Source organism: Heterodontus francisci, chromosome 48 (genome assembly GCF_036365525.1).
Source record: "Heterodontus francisci isolate sHetFra1 chromosome 48, sHetFra1.hap1, whole genome shotgun sequence".
Taxonomy (NCBI): domain Eukaryota; kingdom Metazoa; phylum Chordata; class Chondrichthyes; order Heterodontiformes; family Heterodontidae; genus Heterodontus; species Heterodontus francisci.
The window spans coordinates 8,507,065-8,525,515 of NC_090418.1; the positions used below are offsets into that span (position 1 = coordinate 8,507,065).

An 18,451-nucleotide genomic window follows, 5' to 3' on the forward strand; every position below is an offset into this window, starting at 1 on the left:
GTTCTCCCCGGTGATTACCACTTATCTCTTAACCAACATCACTGACAGATAATCTGGTCATTATCACACAGCTGTCTGTGGGAAGTTGCTGTGTGCAAATTGGTTGCTGTGTTTCCTGCATTACAACAGTGACCACTTCAAAAGTACTTTGTTGGCCATAAAGTCATTTTGGGAGCTTCTAAGGTTGTGAAAGATGCTATATAAATGCAAGTCTTTCTTTTCTTTAACCCCTCTGGCAAAGTTACTGAGTGAGCCAGGATGCAGACTGCAGCACTCCCTTACCTCTTTCAGAGCAACTACACCAACAAGTCTTCCTGTGGAAGTCACGTAGGCAATCCGCAGTCCAAGAAGATTGAAGAGGTCGTAGCACTGTAATTAAAAGAGTGCTTTTATTTTTATTTATTTTTTGCAAAGAGTGGATTTTACAGAGCCCAATAGTGACATGAATTGAGTCGTGTGACCTGCCTCTGGTACTATTCCGACGCTCTCCTGGCTGGCCTCCCATCTTCCACCTGACATCAACTTGAGCTCATCCACAGCTCTGCTGCCTGTGTCCTAACTCGCACCCAGTCCCGTTCACCCATCACCCCGTGATCGCTCACCTACGCTGGCCCCCGGTCCGGAAACGTCTCAGTTTTAAACTTGTCATCCTTGATTTCAAATCCCTCCATGGCCTCACCCCTCCCTGTCTCTCTAACCCCTTCCAGCCCCGCAACCCTCCGAGATCTCTGCGCTCCTCCAATTCTGGCCACTTGGGCATCCCCCCAACTTTCATCACTCTTCCATTGGCGGCCGTGCCTTCAGCTGCCTGGGGTCCCAAGCTCTGGAATTCCCTCCCTAAACCTCTCCGCCTCTCTCTCTCCTTTAAGATACCTACCTTAAAACCTACTTCTTGGCTTAATGGTAATGTCACTGGACTAGTAATCCAGAAGCTCAGGCTAATTGCCCTGGGGACATGGGTTCAAATCCCACCACGACAGCTGGTGGAATTTGAACAATTAATTAACAATAAATTCAATTAATTAATAAAAATCTGGAATTGAAAGCTAGTCCCAGTAATGGCGCCATGGAATTCTCATCGATTGTCGAAAAAACCCATCTGGTTCACTAATGTCCTTTCGGGAAGGAAATCTGCCGTGCTTACCTGGTCTGGCCTACATGTGACTCCAGACCCACAGCAATGTGGTTGACTCTAAACTGCCCTCTGAAATGGCCTAGCAAGCTATTCAGTTTAAGGGCAACTAGGATGGGCCACAAATGCTGGCCTTGCCGGCGACACCCACATCCCAAGAAAAGAATTTTTAAAAAGTGGCTCAGTGTCCAATTTTTGTCTGATAACGCTCCTGCAAAGTGCCTTGGGGATGTTTTACTAGGTTAAAGGCACTATATAAATGCAAGCCGTTGTTGTTGCAGTTTAACGTGTGATACTCCTCATCCACCAATCACAGTGAGACCTCCGGTCAGCCGAAGTACCCTGTGCAAGTCGTCTGGTTAAAGTGCCTGTTGCATTTCCGGTGCAGTTGTCTCTTTTAATTGAAATGATAAGGAGATACCTGGGTTGTGCCAGTCTCAGCAAACAAAAAGCACCCAAGAAAGAGGTGCCCCCTTTTCATTAAAAAAAAACACAAACACAAACAAAGGAAACTGGTCACTTAAATCATATCACTTTCCCTAACTATCGAATCCCTGTGATGCCCACCAGTCGCGGAAGGCATCAAGCGCACCAGCAGGCACTACCATGGCCTGGATCAGCCTGCAGAAGAGAGGCGGGCACCCCCTCCACCACAGGCCACGTGGATGGCTACTTTGGAGGTCCTCCGACTTAACTGCCATCCCCACCTCCCCACAACAGGGCAGCCATAGATCGTGGGGCTGAAGTGGAGACGGACATTGGTGGTATGCGATTGGTCTCCCAGACTGCCGACATCTTGTGAAACAGCTGACAGCCAGCAGGAGCGGTTTGGCTAACGTCTACGTTTTTCAGCCTTTGTCCTATGTGGGGAAATTCTTCGAGAGCTTGACGGGGTAGACGCTGAGAGGTTGGTTCCCCCATGACCTGAGAGTCTAGAACTAGGAGTCACAGTCTCAGGATAAGGTGCGACCCACTTAGGACAGAGACGAGGAGAAATTTCACTCAGAGGGCTGTGCATCTTTGGAAATCTCTACCACAGAGAGCTGAGGATGCTCATTCATGATATTCAAGACTGAAGTTGATAGATTCTTTTTGGTACAAAGGGAATCAAAGGGGATAGGGCAGGAAACTGGAGGCGGAAGATCAGGCGTGATCCTATTGAATGGTGGAGCAGGCTCAGGGGCCGAATGGCCTGCTCCTCTCCTAATTCTTATGTTCTAATACAGTAGACTGATCAACTGTTGAGGGCTCCTGGGCCAAGCTGAAATCCTGTCTTTAATCAGTTGTTCACAGGCAGGCACTTTCTAGCTTGGGTGCAGGGTTACTGGATAGCAATCCAGAGCGGGAACCATTGCTGATATTCTCCGCCCCCATCTTTCCCCCACTCAGGTACAAACCAAGTGCGGCTACTCTCAGCTGACTCAGGATAGGGGTTGCCAACCCTACAGGATTGCTCTGGAGTCTCTGAAATTTAAAGATGAATCTCCTGGTCACTGCTTGCAGCAAACCCCAGCAAAAAAAAATCATGCGGCATACAAAAATATTTTTAAAAATAATTTTCTTTGAACGTTTTAATTTATTAGTTATAAATATATTGGAGATTAGGGAAGGGAAAGTCAAGAGTCATCCAATGGAACATCGAAGAGACTGTTCACTTCTCAATTAGCTGTGGGAAGGTGTACTATGAGGATGAACATGTTGGGCGACCAATGGCAGAAGAGCGGGCGCGGGGCGGTTGGATGCGGCTGGGTCACCCCCAGGAATACGTTAATCTGGAGTTGACAACCTGATACTCGATGCGAGTTAAGGATCGAACCCGAGACCATTTTGATTTAGTTCCACTTCACACAGTGATTGTGCTCATCGAGCCAGCAGGAAGCCACAATATAAGATAAGCAATAGACGGTTCAAAGCAGCCACGGGAAGACTAGACCTGAAGCCTTTACCTCATAGAGCGTTTCCTTCTCCACCAGTCTGAATGGGGCTGGGTCAATCACGCACTCATCCAGCTTAAGCACCTCCTGAAGTTGAGCGTACTCCCAATCTTCCACCTGCAGCAAGAAAAGATAAATAAATAAAACCTAATTTTCTCAAAAAAGGAGATCTTGGAGCCTGCACTTTTGAATCTGCGCTGAAGGGAAGGGCGATAAATGGACAGAAACTGTGGAGCACCAGAATTTTTACTTAGTGTTTTTGTGTGAATTTCGTTCTCATCAAAGTCAGTGCTGAAGAATGGAACAGTTCCCATTTTAGACACCCCACAGTTCAGATACAGCTTAGAGTAAACCTCTACACTGTCCCCATCAAGCACTCCCAGGGCAGGTACAGCACGGGGTGAGATACAGTGTAAAGCTCCCTCTACACTGTCCCCATCAAACACTCCCAGGGCAGGTACAGCACGGGGTGAGATACAGAGTAAAGCTCCCTCTACACTGTCCCCATCAAACACTCCCAGGGCAGGTACAACACGGGGTGAGATACAGAGTAAAGCTCCCTCGATACTGTCCCTCATCAAACACTCCCCAGGACAGGTACAGCATGGGGGTTAGATACAGAGTAAAAAGAAAAAAAAAAGAAGAAAAAAAAAAGAAAAAAAAAACGGGGTGCGATACAGTGTAAAGCTCCCTCAACACTGTCCCCATCAAACACTCCCAGGGCAGGTACAGCACGGGGTGAGATACAGAGTAAAGCTCCCTCTACACTGTCCCCATCAAACACTCCCAGGACAGGTACAGCACGGGGTTAGATACAGAGTAAAGCTCCCTCTACACTGTCCCCATCAAACACTCCCAGGGCAGGTACAGCACGGGGTGAGATACAGAGTAAAGCTCCCTCTACACTGTCCCCATCAAACACTCCCAGGACAGGTACAGCACGGGGTTAGATACAGAGTAAAGCTCCCTCTACAAAAAAAAAAGAAAAAAAAAAACGGGGTAAGATACAGAGTAAAGCTCCCTCTACACTGTCCCCATCAAACACTCCCAGGACTAGGTACAGCATGGGGGTTAGATACAGAGTAAAGCTCCCTCTACACTGTCCCCATCAAACACTCCCAGGCCAGGTACAGCACTGGGATTGGCTGGTCAATTTGGAGCACTTCCTGCCAGCAATCAGGGGGAGCAGCTGCACCTGTGCTGCAGCAACTGCAGAGTGGAGAGTGGAGACTGCAGCAACTGGAGAAAGGTGAATACAGAGTGGAGAGTGGAGACTGCAGCAACTGGAGAAAGGTGAATACAGAGTGGAGACTGCAGCAACTGGAGAGAGAGACTGGAGAAAGGTGAATACAGAGTGGAGGGAAACCATCAAGGAAGGCTGCAATTTTTCTGGAGAGGTGGGTGTCAGGGCACCTGAAAGACTCTGAAGTTTAAACTGTTTGGGGGAGGGAGAAGAGGCCTGAAGACTCAGGGGTGGGGCAGCCAAATCCAGTAAGGGCCCCTGTGTTTGTATTGGTGTTTGCACACAGGGAGCTCCCTCCCCACCCCAACTGCCTGCTCGGGACAGCTGGAGTTGCCCGGGTGAAGACTGTCTTGTTAAAATCAGAAGAGGAGAGTACCGGGCGGCTCCAGCTGTCCCGGGCGAAGAAGCCTCCCCCAACTGGAAGACAACAAACAAGTTTGGACTAATTGTGATAAAGGTGCTCCAACTGGCAGTTGAAACAAACATCCTTTTCAGCCTTTCTCTCCCTTCCTCCACTCAGTCGCCTCAATCACCTATCCTCCCCTTTACCTTTACCATCCTACGCCATCCTCCTCTACTCCCACTCCACCTTGTTTAAAGTTTGCTTTTTTTAAAAAATTGTGTAAATTTGTTTTGTTTCTTGGGGGTGGACGTAGCTCTTAGACCCCATGGCAAGCCCCTCTTCGCCGGTGGCGGGGCCTTCCCGTTCATATGCTGCTGCGGCTGCTGCAGCTGCACCTGTTGCCCCGTCACCGTTTGCTTTATTAACAACGAAGCATGGGGTCAAGAGCTACGTCCACCCGAACATGACTATAGAGGCATGCGTGAAAGCAATGGCCGAGGTTGTCGGCCCTTCGGCCATTGTTGCAGCCTCTAAAATGTACGGGAAGGCAGTGTTTTTCCTGAAGACCGAGCGGGCGGTGTCCCTGGCTCTGAGCAAGGGGCTCACCGTGGGCGGGACCTTTCTGCCAGTGGACCCCCTGGAGGCCACTGCGCAAAGGCTCATTTTATCCAATGTCCCACCCTTCATCCCTGGTGAGCTCCTCCTTCCCCACCTGCACCATCTGGGGGAGGTAAAGACGGGGCTCACCCCAGTCCCGCTCGGTCTTCGGGAGAACAGCCTCCGACACGTCTACTCCTTCCGCCGCCAGTTATTCATGCAGCTGGCGCGGGAGGAGGTGACAGAGGGCCACTTCAATGTAGAATTCCAGGGGACGGCCTACCGCGTCTTCTGGACCTTGGACGGGGTGCGGTGCCATGTCTGTAAGGGGGTGGGGCATGTTCGTAAGAACTGCCCCAACCTCCCGGCTGCCAACTCCAACTCAGCGGCCCAGGGTGGCGACGCTGCACCTCCTCCCACCCCCACTACACCACCACCAGATACCATTCAGTCGGTACCGGAGGCTGTGGTTTTCACGGCCTCCGGCAGGGAGGGGGGTGACCGTCCAAGTGGAAGGAAGGCGCGGAGGAGAAATAAACATCGAGAGGCGCGTCCCCTGGATATCGTGACACTACCCGAGCCTGAGCTCAGCCCAAGGCCCGATCTCGGGAAGTCAACTTGCCCCAGGGCTGGGCTCAGGCCCAGGGTGAATAAAAAAAAGGAGAGTGTGGAGGTGGAGGCCTCTGATGATATGGAGGTCTCTGAGCCTCCGCACACAACTGGGAAAAAGAGGAGAAGGCACCCCTCCACAGAGGTAACAAGGGGCCCTGAGGCGCAGGGCCCATCTGTTGGAGGGGTGCTGCCTCCTGTTTCGGGTCCCCAGGTTTCCCCTACCGCCACCACCAAGGCTGCAAAGTCCGGGCAGGTGCTCCCTATTCCTCAGGATGGAGGGGAGGGGATGGCCCCGGTACATGAGGCCCCTCCTGAAGGAGTAAGTGGGGCCCTGCTTGTGGTGGGAGAGCCTGGGGAAGCCGCCCATTCTGCCACTGCTACTGGGTCGGGTGTCCTGAATGAAGGGGAGGGCGAGGCCCCAGAGGGTCGGGCCTCCCAGCCGGAGTCCACCACCAACCAGGAGACACCCGACCCAGTTATAACTGAGAATGCTGCCCCACCTGCTGGGCCTGTGGGTGCTGGCGGAGCGGGAGATAGCCTCCTCCCTCCGCCTCCAATCTCGGCTCCGGCTGGTTTCCCGGAGTCGGGAACTTCTGTCTCCCCTGGACCACTCATTGCCCTGGGGACGGAGGTGGAGAGGGGTCCTGAGCCGCTGGTGCCTACAGGCTCCAGTTTCACAATAGAACCCAGAGAGGACTCCTCCGCCATCGATCCTGGGGGTGGGATCGTGACGGAGGTGGGACCAGCTGGCGCGGCCGGGACATCCGCCCCACTGTGTGTGGTGGCTGTGTTGGCCGCTGGCGGTGATGACCCGGAGGAGGATGGGGATTCGGTGCGGGGCACGGAGGATGATCTTGATTCCATCGCCAGTGAGGTGGTGGAGTCCCTCGTGCCTCCCACCGAATCTCCTCTCATCCCCACGGCGGAACTCCGGGATTTCCTCGCGGCTTGCAGGGGCTGCCGCAATAAAGTTCAGCTGGCCCTCGACCGTTGGTCGAATCTGGCGCTGATCATCCAGTCCGTCCGTGCCGCCCTTAAGATAGCGGGCAAGCGCGCGGACGTGAAACTGGTTGAGAGGCGCCGTTTTAATGTGTTCCTCAATGGGTTGCTGGGGGAGTGGAGGGCCAGGTGCACTTCCACTCCCTCCTCACAGTGAGCTGTTGGTGACGGGTTTTAAGTACCTTTGACATGAAGATAACCATAGCCAGCCTCAACATCAACGGCAGCAGAGGGGCTCACCGCAGATTTCACAATCTCTCAGTCCTTAGGGAAGGGAGATACGCGGTGAGCTTTCTGCAGGAAACCCACACCGTTCCGGGAGACGAAGCCACCTGGCTCCTGGAGTGGCAGGGTGGGGTCTACATGAGTCACCTCACCCCTATTTCTAGTGGGGTGGCTATCTTGTTGGCCCCGACTTTTCAGCCGGAGATCTTGGGGGTCAAGGAGCTAGTGCCGGGCCGCTTGCTCCACCTCGCCGTTCGCCTGGGTAGCGTGCCGCTCCACTTTGTGAATGTGTACGCGCCCAGGCCCGGCGCTTTGCAAGCGCGCTTCTTTGAAGAAGTGTCCGCTCTCTTGAGCTCCATCGATAGCGGCGAGTGCATCATCCTCGGGGGGGATTTTAACTGCACCCTCGAGGTGGGGGATCGCTCCGGTCCCCAGCGCGGCCAAGCGTCGGTGGAGAAGTTGAGGGGACTGATCAGCTCCCTTAACTTGGTGGACGTCTGGCGGAATCTCCATCCCGACTCCAGCGCCTTCACGTGGCGGTCTGGAGGAGGGGGGTCGCGAATCGACCGCCTCTACATTTCGCAGGCGTACGTCTCCCGCATTTCGGCGGCCTCCATGCGGCTGGTGCCGTGCTCGGACCACCGCCTGGTGTGGGCGGAGTTCACTCCGCTCCGCACGCGGGCGGGGTCCGCGTACTGGCACTTTAACAACCGGCTGCTGGAGGACGTGCGATTTCGGGACTCGTTCTGTCGATTCTGGGCCGACTGGAGAAGGAAGCAGGGGGGCTTCCCCTCCTTGAGGCTATGGTGGGATGTGGGCAAGACTCACATCCGCGTCTTCTGTCAGGAGTACGCGAAGGGGTCGACCAAGAGGCGGGAAGCCGAGATCGGGCGCCTTGAGAGGGAGGTGCTCGACTTGGAATCCCGCCTCGGTCATGCCGTCGCGGACCCGGCCCTGTGGCAGGCGTACAAAGAGAAGAAGGGCGCGCTGAGGAACCTGCAGCTCATCGGGTCCCGAGGCGCGTACGTGAGGTCGCGGATCCAGATCCTGGAAGATTTGGACCGCGCCTCACCCTTCTTCTACTCGCTGGAAAAATGGCGGGGGGTCCGTAAGCAGCTCGTCGAGCTGCTGGCCGACGACGGATCCTCCATCACGGATCCGGAGGGAATGGGCCTCCTGGTCCGGACGTATTACAGTGCGTTGTTCTCTCCGGATCCGTCCAGTGAGGATGCGCGCAGAGTTTTGTGGGAGGACCTGCCGCAGGTCAGCCCGGAGGGCGCCGAAGGATTGGAGGCTCCGCTCACGTTGGCGGAGCTGACTGGCGCCCTCCACCAGCTCTCGAGGGGCAAATCCCCAGGGCTGGATGGGTTGACCGTGGAGTTCCTCAGGGCGTTCTGGGACGTCCTGGGGGAACGATTACGCGCGGGTCCTGGGGGAAAGCCTGGCGACCGGGGAGATGCCCCTCTCGTGGCGCAGGGCGGTCATCGTCCTGCTGCCGAAGAGGGGCGATCTCTGCCTGCTTAAAAACTGGCGTCCGGTCTCCCTCCTCAGCACGGATTATAAGATCTTTGCCCGGGCTATGTCTACCCGCCTGGGCTCCGTGCTGGCCCACATGATCCACCCCGACCAGTCCTACACGGTCCCGGGCCGGTCCATCCAGGACAACATCCACCTGGTCCGGGACCTGATCCATCTTTCCCAGAGGACTGGTCAGTCGGTCGCCTTTCTCTCCCTCGATCAGGAGAAGGCATTCGACAGGGTGGATCACGATTACCTTTTCGGGACTCTGCGCGCTTTCGGACTCGGGCCGCATTTTGTGGCCCGGGTCCGACTTTTATACGCCGCCGCAGAGTGTCTAGTCAAAGTTAACGGGTCCTTGACGGCGCCCCTTCGATTTGGGAGAGGAGTGCGTCAGGGGTGCCCCATGTCCGGCCAATTGTATACCATCTGCGTGGAGCCCTTCCTGTGCCTGCTTCGCAGGAGGTTGACGGGATTGGCTCTGCGCGAGCCGGCCATGCGGGTCATCCTCTCGGCTTACGCCGACGACGTGCTCCTCGCAATCACAGATCCCGTTGACTTGCGGAGGATGCGCGACTGCCAGCAGACCTTTTCTGCCGCGTCCTCCGCGAGGATCAATTGGGAGAAATGTTCCGGACTCCTGGTTGGTCAGTGGCGGGTGGACTCCCTGCCGGAGGAGATGACACCTTTTGCGTGGAGCACCACGCACCTCCTCTATCTGGGAGTCCACCTTAGCCCCGCTGAGGAAGCCTGGCCGGCAAACTGGCAGGAGTTGGAGGCGAAAGTCACCGCTCGGCTGGGGCGCTGGACAGGACTGCTCCGAGTGCTTTCCTACAGGGGCCGAGCGTTGGTCATAAACCAACTGGTGGCCTCCATGCTGTGGTACCGGTTGGTCACTTTGGCCCCGCCCCCTGTATTTGCCACCAAGATCCAGAAGAAACTCGTCGATTTCTTCTGGGGCAAGAGGAAACACTGGGTCTATGCCGCGGTCCTGAGTCTCCCGATCGAGGAGGGCGGTCAGTCGCTGGTGTGCGTCCGCACCCAGGCTGCGACTCTCCGCCTTCGGACCCTGCAGAGATACCTGTACGTCGAGCGTCCTCCCAGATGGTGTGCGCTGGCGACGTATTTTTTCCGCCAGTGTCACTGCCTTCAAGACGACACGCAGCTCCCGGTGGAGTCCGTTAGCCGCGCCTCTCTGAGGGAGTTGCCTGTCTTTTACCGGGATCTTTTCCGAGTCTGGAACATGGTCGCCTCCAGTCAGGGCGCTCCCCCGCCGGCGGAGGAGAGCGCCTCGGCTGTCCGGGCGGCCGACTCCGGGGACGGTCCGGCGGGCGGAGGAGTAGCCGAAACCCCCGGGACGCCCCTCACTGCGGGTGGCGAGGGGGCTCGGGAGTGCGGAGCGATCCCGGCCAAGCTGACCCCCGCTCAGCCGGAACTGCTCATCGGACCCAGGCCCCGAAACCCTCCTCGGGAGCCGGTCCCGCACAACCCGAGCCGCCTCTCGGAAATGCCCTCCGTGCCATTCCAATCGGCGCGGAGGGGTTTCCTGTACGGGCTGCTCCTGCACACTCTCCACTTCCTCGCCCTCGTCAGCCGGCCGGACACGCCCTGGCGGTCCGCGTTGCCATCTGGCGGCGAGGGGAAACCCCGATGGAGGTCTCTCTACGCGGGAGTCTTCCCCCTTTACATCGGGGACCTGGGGTGGAGGGTGCTGCACAGAGCAGTCCCGTGCAATAGGCTTTTAAGTAGGTTCACGGACTCCCAGGCCACCTGTACTTTCTGCGGCCTGGACGAGTCCGTGTTCCACATTTATATGGAGTGTGCGAGGTTGCAGCCCCTATTTGAGTATCTGAAGGGGCTGCTCCTCAAATTCTGGCTGCACTTCAGTCCCACGCTCCTGATCTTTGGGCACCCGGTGCGGAGGGGCTTGGGCTGGGAGGAGGATCTCCTCGTCGGTCTGCTCCTGGGCCTGGCCAAGGTGGCAATTCACAGGTCCAGGTTGCGGGCCGTCGGGGGGTCCGTCCTCCCCGATTGCCTGCCCCTCTTCCGCGGTTACGTTCGCGCCCGGGTGTCCCTGGAAGAGGAGCATGCAGTGTCCGCTGGTACGCTTGACGCCTTCCGCGACCGGTGGGCACCGCAGGGACTGGAGTGCATCGTCGACGCCGAGAATGGCATTTTAATTTGAGTTTTTTGTTTATTTATCTGTTTTAATAAAGTTATTTTAAAACTGTAAATATGTACATAAAGGGGGCCTGAGGGATAAAGGCCCCCTCGATGTGAAAAATATAAAAGGGGCCTGGGGTATAAAGGTCACCTTGTGAAAAAAAAAAAAACGGGGTTAGATACAGAGTAAAGCTCCCTCTACACTGTCCCCATCAAAAAAAAAGAAAAAAAAAACAGGGTTCGCTGCTGCCTAATTGGGACAACTGACTGCTGGGTGCACAATGAGTCTCAGCTGATATAAAAACAAGAAATGCTGGAAATACTCAGCAGGTCTGGCAGCATCAGTGGAGAGAGAAGCAGAGTTAATGCTTCAGGTCAGTGACCCTTCATCAGCTGACTGCTGATTGTGGACTATGTGCTGGAGGCTGGAAGCTGTGTGGCTGCTGCAAGAGGAAGACAGAGACTTCAAGGAGGGTTTTTCCATCTATCACTGTCTACAAAAGAGGAAAACTGGAGGCCAAAAGAACTGACAGCTCTTTGAAGCCTTTTCATTGATTGTTGTGGGGAGAGGGAAAGAAGAGATCTGAAGACCTTGGGTTTGAATAGGGAGCTCCTGTGTTTAACACCATTGAATAGGAGCTCCCTCCCCACCCCAACAACCTAGCTTGGGATAGCTGGAGCTGCCCAGGTGAAGAGACTTTCTCTTTTCTATTTTCCCTCAACACTGGAAGCAAAGTTTGCCTGGGCAGCTGTCCCAGATGAAGACATCGCCTCCTCCTCCCCCCACCAACTGGAAGACCAGCGAAAGGACTACCTTGAAGTAACGTCTGAAAAGAAACTGATTCTTCCTGGCCTTCCTCTCCTTCAGCCTCTCTCCCTGTGATAACCCCCCCCCCCCCCAGCAAAGTAATTGTGGGACTATTTGTTATTATTACTTATTTGTTTTTTCTCTCTCAAACTTTATTCAATGGTGGGTGTGATTCTGCCACTCCACGGCTGCACAGTCCCCTCCAGTGGCAGGCCTTCCTATGCTGCAGCCGCCCCTGTATCCCCGTCACCATTTAAAATCTTGACCTCAAAAGGTGAAGAGTTATACCCACCCAACCATGACTATTGAGGCTTGCATTAAGGAACTGATCAGCTCCCGCAACTTGGTGGACGTCTGGTGGAATCTCCATCCCGACTCCAGCGCCTTCACGTAGAGGTCTGGAGGAGGAGAGTCCCGAATCGACCGCCTCTATTTTTCGCAGGGGTACATCCCCCACGTCTTGGCAGCCTCTATGTGGCTGGTGCCGTGCTCGGACCACCGCCTGGCGGGGTCTGCGTACTGGCACTTTAACAACCGGTTGCTGGAGGACGAGCGATTCCAGGACTCGTTCCGTCTGTACTGGGCTGACTGGAGAAGGAGAAGGAAGCAGGGGGGCTTCCCCTCCTTGAGGCTATGGTGGGATGTGGACAAGATTCACATCCGTGTCTTCTGTCAGGAGTACGCGAAAGGGTCGACCAAGAGGCGGGAAGCCGAAGTCAGGCGCCTGGAGAGGGAAGTGCTCGACTTGGAGTCTTGCCTCGGTCATGCCGACACGGACCCAGCCCTGTGGCAGGCGTACAAAGAGAAGAAGGGCGCGCTGAGGTAAAGGCCTGTTACCCGACCCAAATCCGACAGGACCCGATGACATGTGTCGGGTTCGGTTCGGGTCAGACCCCTCTTCCGGGTCTGGCTTTCGGGCTCGGGTCGGGTCGGGTCGGGCCAGACAACACGCTAAGTGCTCTGCCGCTAAGTATTAAAAATAAAAAGCTTACCTGAGCTGGGAGTCTGGGATGAAACTGAGCCTATGCAGTGAGCGAGTGATGTCATTATGACATCATCATGCACGCGCTGAGCTTCCTGGAGCTTCCCAGTCGGAAGGTAAGTAAAGGGACGGTCGGGTCGGGCTTGGATCGGGTCGAGTCGCGGTCGGGCGTGGCGCGAAATTGGAGGGACTCGGGCTGGGTCAGGCTCGGGTCCGATGTGGATCGGTTGGACTCGGGTCAGGTTCTTTTTCCCGACCTGAGCAGCCCTTCATGCTGAGGGACCTGCAGCTCATAGGGTCCCCAGATGCGTATGTAAGGTCGCAGATCCAGATCCTGGAAGATTTGGACCACACCTCAGCCTTCTTCTACTAGCTGGAAAAATGGCGGGGGATCCAAAAGCAGCTCGTCGAGCTGCTGGCCGACGACAGATCCTCTGTCACGGATCCGGAGGGAATGGGCATCCTGGTCTGTATCTCTTACAGTGCGTTGTTCTCTCCACGTCCATCCAGCGAGGACGCGTGCAGAGTTTTGTGGGAGGACCTGATGAAGGTCATCCCGGAGTGCGCCGAAGGATTGGAGGCTCCGCTCACGCTGGCGGAGCTGACCGGCACCCTCCACCAGATCTCGTGGGGCAAATCCCTGGGACAAGACGGGCTGACCGTGGAGTTCCTCAGGGAGTTCTGGGGCGCATTGGGGGACAATTATGTGACGGTCCTGAGGTAAGCCTGGCGACCGGGGAGATGCCCCTCTCGTGGCACAGGGCAGTCATCGTCCTGCTGCCGAAGAGGGGCGATCTCCGCCTGCTTAACAACTGGCGTCCGGTCTCCCTCCTCAGCATGGATTATAAGATCTTGGTCCGAGCTGTGATGGGGTTGGCACCAATAAATGGGGGAATTGAGGGAAGAGCACCAGTAAATGGGGGAATTGGAGGAAGGGCACCAGTAAATGGGGGAATTGGGGGAGGGCACTGGTAAATGCAGGGGGAATTGGGCAGGGAACCAGTAAATGAGGGAGGGCGCCAGTAAATGGGGAAATTTGGGGAAGGGCACCAGTAAATGGTGTAATTTGGAGAAGGGCACCAGTAAATGGGGTAATTGGGGGAGGGCACCACTAAATGGGGGAATTGGGAAGGGAACCAGTAAATGGGGGAATTGGGGGAAGGGCACCAGTAAATGGGGGAATTAGAGGCACCTGTAAATGGGGAAATTGAGGGAAGGGCACCAGTAAATGGGGGAATTAGAGGAGGCTCCCAGTTAAATGGAATTGGGGGAAGGGCACTAGTAAATAGGGTGAATTGGGCATGGGCACCAGAAAATGGGGGAATTGAGGGAGGCACCAGTAAATGGGGGAATTGGGGGAGGCACCAGTAAATGGGAGAATTGGGGAGGGACACCAGTAATCGGGAGAATTGGGTGAAGTACCAGTAAATGGGGGATTTGAGGGAGGGCACCAGTAAATGGGGGAACTGGGGGAAGGGCTTCAGTGAATGAGGAAATTGGAGGAGGCACCAGTAAATGGTAGAATTGGGGAGGGCACCAGTAAATGGGGGAACTGGGGGAAGGGCTTCAGTGAATGAGGAAATTGGAGGAGGCACCAGTAAATGGTAGAATTGGGGAGGGCACCAGTAAATGGGGGAACTGGGGGAAGGGCTTCAGTGGATGAGGAAATTGTGGGAGGCACCAGTAAATGGGGAAACTGGGGGAAGGGCTTCAGTGAATGCAGGGGGAATTGGGAAGGGAAGCAGTAAATGGAGGAATTAAAGGAGGCTCCCAGTTATTTGGAACTGAGGGAGGCTCCAGTAAATGGGATTGGGGGAGGTACCAGAAAATGGGGGATTTGGGAAGCACCAGTAAATGGCGGAATTGGGGGAGGCACCAGTAAATGGGGGAATTGGGAGAGGCACCAGTAAATGGGGAAATTGGGGGAGGGGCACTAGTAAATGCAGGGGGAATTGGGAAGGGAACCAGTAAATGGGGGAATTTGGGGAGGGGCACTAGTAAATGGGGATTGCAGGAGGGCACCAGTAAATAGGGGAATTGGGGGAGGGGATTCCGTAAATGTGGGATAGGGGGAGGGTAGCAGTAAATAGGGGAATTGGGGGAGGGGCACGTAAATGGGGGAAGTGGGGGAGGGGCAGCAGTAACTGGGGGAATTGGGGGAGGGGCACGTAAATTGGGGAATTGGGGGAGGGGTAGCAGTAATTGGAGGAATTGGGGGAGGGGCAGCAGTAAATGGGGGAATTCGGAGAAGCACTAGTAAATGGGATGAGGGAAAGCACCAGTAAATGAGGCTATTAGGGGGAAGGGCACTAATAAATGGGGAAATTGAGCGTGGGCACCGGAAAATGGGAGAATTAGGGGAGGCACCAGTAAATGGAGGAATTTGGGGAGAGCGCAAGTAAATGTGGGGCTGTCATGTGGTGGGGGGGATTGGGAAGTTTCAGGAAGGCACCATGAAATGGGTGACTAGTGGGGGACTGGGGGAGGTACCAGTAACTGGAGGAAGCATTAACTCTACTCTCTCCACAGATGCTGCCAAATATGCTGAGTATTTCAAGAATTTCATGTTTTTAATTCAGTAACTGGGGGGATTCAGGGGTGGGATCCAGTAAATGGGGGAATTGGGGGAATTACCAGTCAATGGAGGAATTGAGGGAGGGCACCAGTAAATGTGAGAATTGGGGAAGTACACCAGTAAATGGGGATTGCAGGAGGGCAGCAGTAAATAGGAGAATTGGGGGAGGGGCAGAAGTGAATGGGGGAATTGGGGAAGGGGCAGCGGTAAATGGGGGAATTCTGAGAAGCACCAGTAAATGGGGAAATTATGGGAGGGGCACCAGTAAATGGGGAAATTGGGGGAGGGCACCAGTAAATGGGAGAATTGAGGGAGGGTTTCAGTGAAAGAAATTGGGGGAGGGCACCAGTAAATGGGGGAACTGGGGGAGGGCTTCAGTGAATGAGGAAATTGGAGGAAGCACCAGTAAATGGGGAATTGGGAGAAGGCCACCAGTAAATGGGGGAATTGGGAGAAGGCCACCAGTAAATGGGGGAATTGGGAGGCACCAGTAAATGGGGGAAGGGCACCAGTAAATGGGGAAATTAGAGGAGGCTCCCAGTTAAATGGAACTGGGGGAGGCTCCAATAAATAGGATGGGGGAGATACCAGAAAATGGGGGATTTGGGGAAGCACCAATAAATGGAGGAATTGGGGGAGGCACCAGTAAATGGGGGAATTGGGGGAGGCACCAGTAAATGGGGGAATTGGGGGAGGCCCCAGTAAATGGGGGAATTGGGGGAGGCACCAGTAAATGGAGGAATTGGAGGAGACACCAGTAAATGGAGGAATTAGGGGACACACCAGTAAATGGGGGGCTGGGGGGAGAGCATCAGTAAATGAGGAATTTGCAGGAGGGCCACCAGTAAATCGGGGAATTGGTGGAGGCACCAGTAAATGGGGGTATTAGGGTAGGCTCCCAGTAAATGGGATTGGGGGAAGTACTAGAAAACGTGGGATTTGGGGAAGCAACAGTAAATGGAGGAATTGAGGGAAGGGCACCAGTAAATAGGGGAATTGGGTATGGGCACCAGAAAATGGGGGAATTGGGGGAGGCACCAGTAAATGGGAGAATTGGGGAGGTACACCAGTAATCGGGGGAATTGGGTGAAGTACCAGTAAATGGGGGAATTGAGGGAGGGCACCAGTAAATGGGGGAACTGGGGGAAGGGCTTCAGTGAATGAGGAAATTGTGGGAGGCACCACTAAATGGGAGAAATTGGGACTAGACACCAGTAAATGGGGAAATTGGGAGTAGGCACCAGTAAATGGGAAAATTGGGGGAAGGGCTTCAGTGAGGAAATTGGGGGAGGCACTAGTAAATGAGAGAATTGAGGGAGGGCAACAGTAAATCGGGGGAATTGGGAGAAGGCACCAGTAAATGGGGAAATTGGGAGTAGGCACCAGTAAATGGGGAAATTGGGGGAAGGGCTTCATTGAGGAAATTGGGAGAAGGCACCAGTATATGGGGAAATTGGGAGTAGACACCAGTAAATGGGGAAATTGGGAGTAGGCACCAGTAAGTGGGGGAATTAGAGGAGGCTCCCAGTTAAATGGAATTGGGGAAGGCTCCAGTAAATGGATGATTTGGGGGAAGGGTACTAGTAAATAGGGTGAATTGGGCATGGGCACCAGAAAATGGGGGAATTGGGGGAGGCACCAGTAAATGGGGGAATTGGAGGAGGCACCAGTAAATGGGAGAATTGGGGAGGGATACCAGTAATCGGGGGAATTGGGTGAAGTACCAGTAAATGGGGGATTTGAGGGAGGGCACCAGTAAATGGGGGAACTGGGGGAAGGGCTTCAGTGAATGAGGAAATTGGAGGAGGCACCAGTAAATGGTAGAATTGGGGAGGGCACCAGTAAATGGGGAAACTGGGGGAAGGGCTTCAGTGAATGAGGATATTGTGGGAGGCACCAGTAAATGGGGGAATTGGGGGAAGGGCTTCATTGAGGGAATTGGGAGAAGGCACCAGTATATGGGGAAATTGGGAGTAGACACCAGTAAATGGGGAAATTGGGAGTAGGCACCAGTAAATGGGGAAATTGAGGGAAGGGCACCAGTAAATGGGGGGATTAGAGGAGGCTCCCAGTTAAATGGAATTGGGGAAGGCTCCAGTAAATGGATGATTTGGGGGAAGGGTACTAGTAAATAGGGTGAATTGGGCATGGGCACCAGAAAATGGGGGAATTGGGGGAGGCACCAGTAAATGGGGGAATTGGGGGAGGCACCAGTAAATGGGAGAATTGGGGAGGGACACCAGTAATCGGGGGAATTGGGTGAAGTACCAGTAAATGGGGGATTTGAGGGAGGGCACCAGTAAATGGGGGAACTGGGGGAAGGGCTTCAGTGAATGAGGATATTGTGGGAGGCACCAGTAAATGGGGAAATTGGGGGAAGGCACCTGTAAATGGGGAAATTGGTTGAGGCACTAGTCAATGGGTGAATTGGCGGAAGGGCTTCAGTGAAAGAAGAAATTGGGGGCAGCACCAGTAAATGGGAGAATTGAGGGAGGGCACCAGTAAATGGGAGAATTGGGGGAAGGCACCTGTAAATGGGGAAATTGGTTGAGGCATCAGTAAATGGGAGAATTGGGGGAAGGCACCAGTAAATGGGGGAATTGGTTGAGGCACCAGTAAATGGGAGAATTGGGGGAGGGCACCAGTAAATGGGGAAACTGGGGGAAGGGCTTCAGTGAATGAGGAAATTGGGGGCAGCACCAGTAAATGGGAGAATTGAGGGTGGGCACCAGTAAATGGGGAAACTGGGTGGAGGGCTTCAGTGAATGAGGAAATTGGGGGCAGCACCAGTAAATGGGATATTTGAGGGTGGGCACCAGTAAATGGGGGAACTGGGGGAAGGGCTTCAGTGAGGAAATTGGGAGTAAACACCAGTAAATGGGGAAATTGGGAGTAGGCACCAGTAAATGGGGGAACTGGGAGAAGGGCTTCAGTGAGGACATTGGGTGAGGCACCAGTAAATGGGGGAATTGGGAGAAGGCACCAGTAAATGGGGAAATTGGGAGTAGACACCAGTAAATGGGGAAATTGGGAATAGGCACCAGTAAATGGGGAAATTGGGGGAAGGGCACCAGTAAATGAGAGAATTAGAGGAGGCTCCCAGTTATATGGAATTGGGGGAAGCTCCAGTAAATGGGATTGAGGGAGGTACCAGAAAATGGGGGAGTTGGGGAAGCACCAGTAAATCGAAGAATTGGGGGAGGCACCAGTAAATGGGGCAATTGGGGGAGGCACCAATAAATGGAGGAATTGGGAAAGGCACCAGTAAATGGGGGAATTGGGGGACGACCACCAGTAAATAGGGGAATTGGGAGAAGGCC

At 54.5% G+C, this 18,451-nt stretch overlaps 1 protein-coding gene across 8 annotated transcripts in view; it reads right to left on the reverse strand.

Moving 5' to 3' along the window:
• LOC137357314 (chloride channel protein ClC-Kb-like) overlaps positions 1-18,451 on the reverse strand; it is a 198,504-nt gene that overhangs the window by 5,012 nt on the left and 175,041 nt on the right. For all 8 annotated transcript variants that reach the window (XM_068023556.1, XM_068023563.1, XM_068023560.1 and 5 more), the window contains 2 exons: positions 3,079-3,183; positions 283-369 (listed from right to left, as the gene is read on the reverse strand). In XM_068023556.1, coding sequence (XP_067879657.1) covers positions 283-369; positions 3,079-3,183 — 192 coding nt within the window. The remainder of the gene's footprint in view (positions 1-282; positions 370-3,078; positions 3,184-18,451) is intronic.